Below are 5118 nucleotides of genomic sequence, written 5' to 3' on the forward strand. Positions count from 1 at the left end.
GGCGGTAGGAAGGGTGCTGAGTCGCCGGCTGTGCGTGGGCAACATGGCTTTGCTCCGGGAGGACGCGCAGAGCAAGGTGAGGGTGGCGATCCCCTGAGTCTGGGTGAGGCGAGCGCTCAGCCCCGGACCGTCCCCTGCGGGGTGTGAGGGAGCTCCCCGCCCTCTCTCTTCCCCTTTACCCCAGCAGCACCGGGCAGAGACAGGCTTTTATTTTTGTTCGCTTTAGGGTTTGTTGTTTAAGTACTAGTTTTCTCGGTGCCTGCGCTGCTTGCTCCTTATGCTCAAGGTCCTCTGAGGGCAGGTGATCAGGGTGTAGCTGCCCAGGGTGAGTGTGGGGCCTTGCCCCTGAAGGGAGAGGTGCCTAGAGAAGGGTAAAGGGAGTGGGGAGAAGAGAAAAGCCGAGTGGGAAGGGGGAAATTGGAAGGGCTTTGCAGCCGCCGTAAGGCGGTGCAGGCTGTGAGCAGAGTACCTAGTTTGTGGTGGAAGCAGGGTGACAAGCGGGGCCTTGGAGCTGGGCCTGCTCATCAGGACCTGTGGCTGGGCATTCAGGTGCTCTAGGCACTTTTGCTTCAGGCTTTTAAACGTGCTTTTCCTCAGTGGGTGTCTGTGACCAGCCTTTCTGGTTATGTGGCCTGTGTTAATGCGGCTCTCGGCTGTCGTTTCAGCTGTGATCCCTCTTTCCTTTGGTTGTCACACTGGCAGCTGACTTGGTTTCCCTGTCTCTGTAGTAGTGTTGAAGCTTTAGGTGCAAGATTAGCCTTATGTCTTGTCTTTGAGGGAACATGGGGTGTTACCCAATATTAAGACTCTCATTCTCAGAGGAAGCTCAAGTTAAATGCTGAAACAGGAACTTTGTGAATTAATGTGTATGTATGTAGACAGTCCTTGGAGTTAGTTCTCGTACCAGCTAAGCTGTCTGGTTTAACCTACCGAGTGTACCTGGGTTAACAGCTACTCCCAACACGCCTTGAACGGAAGGTAAGAGAGCCCTTTAACAGCCTGTGAGCTGCCCATTTGACTTTCTTACCATTGCATCTGAACACAGTTTTGCGTTTTGACTAGATTAACTCACTTGCAGGAAGATGGCATGTGTTTTAAGTTGTTGGGGGTGTTTTAAGTCCTTTCTGTCTGTGTTTTCTCCAGCTTTTTGGAAGATGTATGTTAACTGACTTGAGGCTAGAAATACACAAGCCTTTAATAACTCTTTAAAGATAACTTCATCTGCTTCTCCTGCATGTGAATCTTTTGCTGTTCTACTGGGGGAAGATTGTTTTAAAAGTTTGAACAACTGTGTTCTAGTCATTTGCTTGGAGCTGTGAACTAGCCAGTGAGTTATTTTTTTTCTGCTGTGAGTTATCCTTTTTCTGCTGCATCTAAAGCTATTAGTATTAAAGTATCTGCCATTTGAGATACTGAGTGCAAGTCTGCATAGGCGCGCAGGACCTGCAGGTAGTAGGTGGAAGGGAAGGTAAACTATCAGCTGTCTTGCAGCAACTGGTAACTTTGTTTGTGTGCCTGTTCCTAACTTAGCAGATGGGAATTTTGGGGGGAGGGGAAAATGTTCCCACAGTGAGGGCTGCAGTAGCTTTAAACTGTAGTACTCAGTGGCCAAAGATTAGCTAGGTTGCTTCAGATAGTAAGGCTGTCTTGAGATTCCAGCAGCAGAAGGAGATGATGGAAATAGGCCTATCTGGTCTGTTTTGGTGTGTGGCATGTAGATAAAGCCTATCTCTATAAAGAAAGCTTCAGTAGGTATTAACCTTGAATAGGAATCATTGATAAGTATAAACTAAAAACTGACCCTGAGGCAGTAAAGCAGGAGAGGATCAGGGTGTGTAGCAAGAGGAAGAGAGAGTAGGATAAAGGGTGTTTGGAATTGCAGTAGGAAAGACAGTGTAATCTGTCATGGGGAGGAAAAGGCACTTCAGAAAGTGAAGCAAGCAGTGGGATTGCCAAGCTAAGATTGTGCATATACCCTCATATTTCTTATGTCAGTGGCTTGATAGTATTTTAAAGGCTCCAGCCTGCAGTTGAACTGTTCTAGATCAAATTATTAAGAGCGAGTATTGTAGCCACTCAGAACAGTTAGTGGAGGATAGAATGTTATGTCATGCTCTGGGACTTACTGTTATCACTCCCGAACAGTGTTTCCAGTACTGGACAGCTTCTGCTACTCCTTCTGGAAGGAATGAGAGCCTACTAGTTCTTGCTTATGCTTTGCAAGAAATTTGCTTCTGCATGTTGCTGGGCTCAGAAGCAAGTAGGGGGATGAACTGCTAACAGGATGAAAGCTACCAGATAAGGAAAATGTACTGTCCAGGACATACAGCCTCTGTGAAGCTGGCCGAGCAATTCGGGCTAATGACACAATTTCAAATCCGTGTGAGGGGATGAGAGCATGGTGAGGCTGTATTGTTGTGGCTCCTTACCACCAGCTCAGGTCTCGCTGCAGGAGGTCAGCAAAACATTCCTGTAGATGCTGACTATAGCTTAGGGATTTACTTCTGTAGCACAAATTCCTTCCCAGCTGGGCATGTTACAGACAGGCATGTGGGCTAAAAGTGCTCAGCCATAGGCTGTGCTCTGCAGGCAGACTGCTACAGCAGGGTGGATTTGGCCTGCACTGACAAAGCTGTTGCTTGACTCTTCAAGCTGAGGAAGCAGTGGGTTGGGTGAAGGTGTCTTGTATGCTGCTAGGTGGAGCAAGGTGAGTTAGAGAGGCTTTTGCTTGGAGTATGGGATCCTTGAATTTTGATAGTGTCCTTACATCTGTAAGGAGGTATGTGACTCCTTGGTTTCTGCAGAGACCCCTCTGATGTGAGAGCAAAGTGATCAGGCCAGCTTATTGCACAGCCAGTGGCAACAGGTGCTGTGGCGATAGGGGCTGCCTTCTGCTTACCTGGTGAGGAATGCCATTTCAGTGTCACTAAACTGAGCTGTTATTCCCTCTTTATCTTTGTTTTGAACAAAATAATTAAACCATTGCATCACTGGCATTCCACGGTTCAAAATCAGGAGTTTGGGAAAGCAATTCTATGGCGTAAATAGCAACATGAAGATTGGTTTCATTTTCCTGGTTGTATGTACCTCAGACTACTTCCAGAACTGCTTCAGCTGAATGTCAGAGAGCTAACAGCAAGACTGTCAGGAAGGCTGCAAAATCAAAGCTTCACATCTACTATATTGGCTCTTTCCTGCTGCATGCATGCACTGTACTTTCAGACATATTTTAAGCATCTTGACTAAAGGCAAACTTAAGCTGCTTGTGCAGAATATGACTGAAACATAGTTCCAGCCACTAACGCCACTGGTATCTGCTGGCCAGGTGTGCTGAAAGTCTACTGGTTAACTCCTGGGTGTTGAACCAAAGCCCTCTGGAATGGAAGAGTCTGTATAAACTGCCAGAAAACATAATGATCTTTTACTGCTCTCCTGAGAGCGATTAAATTGGTTTAATTAGAAAGACTACTCTGTAAAGAGTAATGGATTCTGGGTAGAGACAGATGTAATTACTACTGAGTCTTGTTTGTGGCTGTTGCTTGAATGACAGCAGGAAGGTGATCAGTAAGTAAGAGAGGTTTTTAATAAGGTAGCTGGCAATAAGCAGGAAACTTTGTGATATGTGAGCCCTTGTGAAAGGGCTTCTTGCTCCTTCTGGGAGCCTGGCTATGTGAGAAACCCCTGGATTAATCGAGCTGGGAACAAACACAGATTCCTATTTTGCTAGCGATTGGATGCTGTACGCAGTTGCTTGCACTGGCAGATTCTTTTGTTAGAATGCAGAAGTAACATTGAGTCATCTAGAACTGATGCTAAAACTGCAGAGGGTGTAATTGTAAAAGTAACAATTCAGTCCAAATGGACAGAACTAAACAGCTGAGGGTATTTCCTCTGAGCATGAAGATGTGTTTGCATTGGGTGAGGCCTCATGGGAAGCTTATGTCTGACAGGCTGAAGCCCAGATAGCTGATGGTCATCACTTGATTGTACTTAAATGATCCAGCTTTTTTTTTTAAACATTTCTAAGCAGTAGGAAAAGAAAAACAAGTGCTGTAAAACTCTACTTGGATTGGTCACATTAATTCTCTCCGCTGTCTCTTCTCTTGGGCTTCCAGATCGTAGTGTCTTAATTAGTACCATAATATGTGTCTTAAGTTTTCTGGTCCTGAAGCCTAGAGAAACTAATCAATCTGATGACGGTCTGTGATTCTGGAGGGTTCTGCTTGATGTCTTGTTCTAATTTCCAGGTCATACAGTTGTGGGGAACAGCATTTTTACTGAATAGGGAGAAGTTTTTCTTCCAGTATAAGTCACTAAAGAGGCATAAGCCTAGAAGTAGAAGGTGTCAGAACAGTTGCTGTAGTCATTGCAAACCAGAAGCCTCCGAGATATTGCTAAGAAAGGGAAATGAGACACCGAAGTGGAGGCACTGTGCTGGGTTTGAATGAGTGTTTCAGTTGGTAGCCCAGCCCAGCTGTTTCCTCACTGTGCTGCTACAAGAGCCACCATCTTCTGTACCTCATGAGGCAAGTACTGCAAGTAAGGAATAATCTTTTACGAGCTACTGAGCTTGGTTTATATTCCCTCAAGAATGTGGGACTGCTTTCTGGTGACTGGGATGGGGAAACTTCAGTTCTCTTGCCCACTGCCTGGAGTGCAGGGAAGAAGCAATGGCATCCTAGCAGAGATATGCCTCCAGATATGAAGGAGCTGCCAGTCACGGCAGGCCAGAGAGCTAAGATGGAGTGGTTTCCTGGGAAGGCCTTGGGTTGGCTGCCTGCTCTGATAAAGGAACAAGCCTGGAGATGAAAGTTTAATGCTTTTGCTCTGCATGACCTTCGCATGTTCATAAACAAGTTGGTTCTCATTCCTTCTTGTAGGATGGGTGTAGGAGGGATGGTGGACTGAAACATCCTGAAGGGTGAGCTGCTAATGCTGCAGGAGCAGGCACTTGTGTTTGTCAAAGGTTGGTGTGGAACGTCCACTTACCAGGTCAGCACTTTATAGAGCTATAGTAACAAGAAGGGAGCTTCTTGCTTCCAGTTCAGTGGAGAAATGCTGTTCTAGCACTCTCTGTAGGGAACCAAAGCACATCCCCTTCCTGAAGTTAGACAGTGT

The 5118-nt window shown here is 46.2% G+C and overlaps 1 protein-coding gene across 1 annotated transcript in view; it reads left to right on the forward strand.

Moving 5' to 3' along the window:
* Positions 1-43: 43 nt before the first annotated feature.
* Positions 44-5118, forward strand: part of SNX5 (sorting nexin 5) — a 17172-nt gene continuing 12097 nt past the window's right edge. Inside the window, exon 1 of the mRNA XM_010145881.1 lies at positions 44-76. Within this exon, the coding sequence (XP_010144183.1) occupies positions 44-76 (33 nt within the window). The remainder of the gene's footprint in view (positions 77-5118) is intronic.

The sequence above is a fragment of the Buceros rhinoceros genome, unplaced genomic scaffold (genome assembly GCF_000710305.1).
Source record: "Buceros rhinoceros silvestris isolate BGI_N320 unplaced genomic scaffold, ASM71030v1 scaffold24691, whole genome shotgun sequence".
NCBI classification, from domain to species: domain Eukaryota; kingdom Metazoa; phylum Chordata; class Aves; order Bucerotiformes; family Bucerotidae; genus Buceros; species Buceros rhinoceros.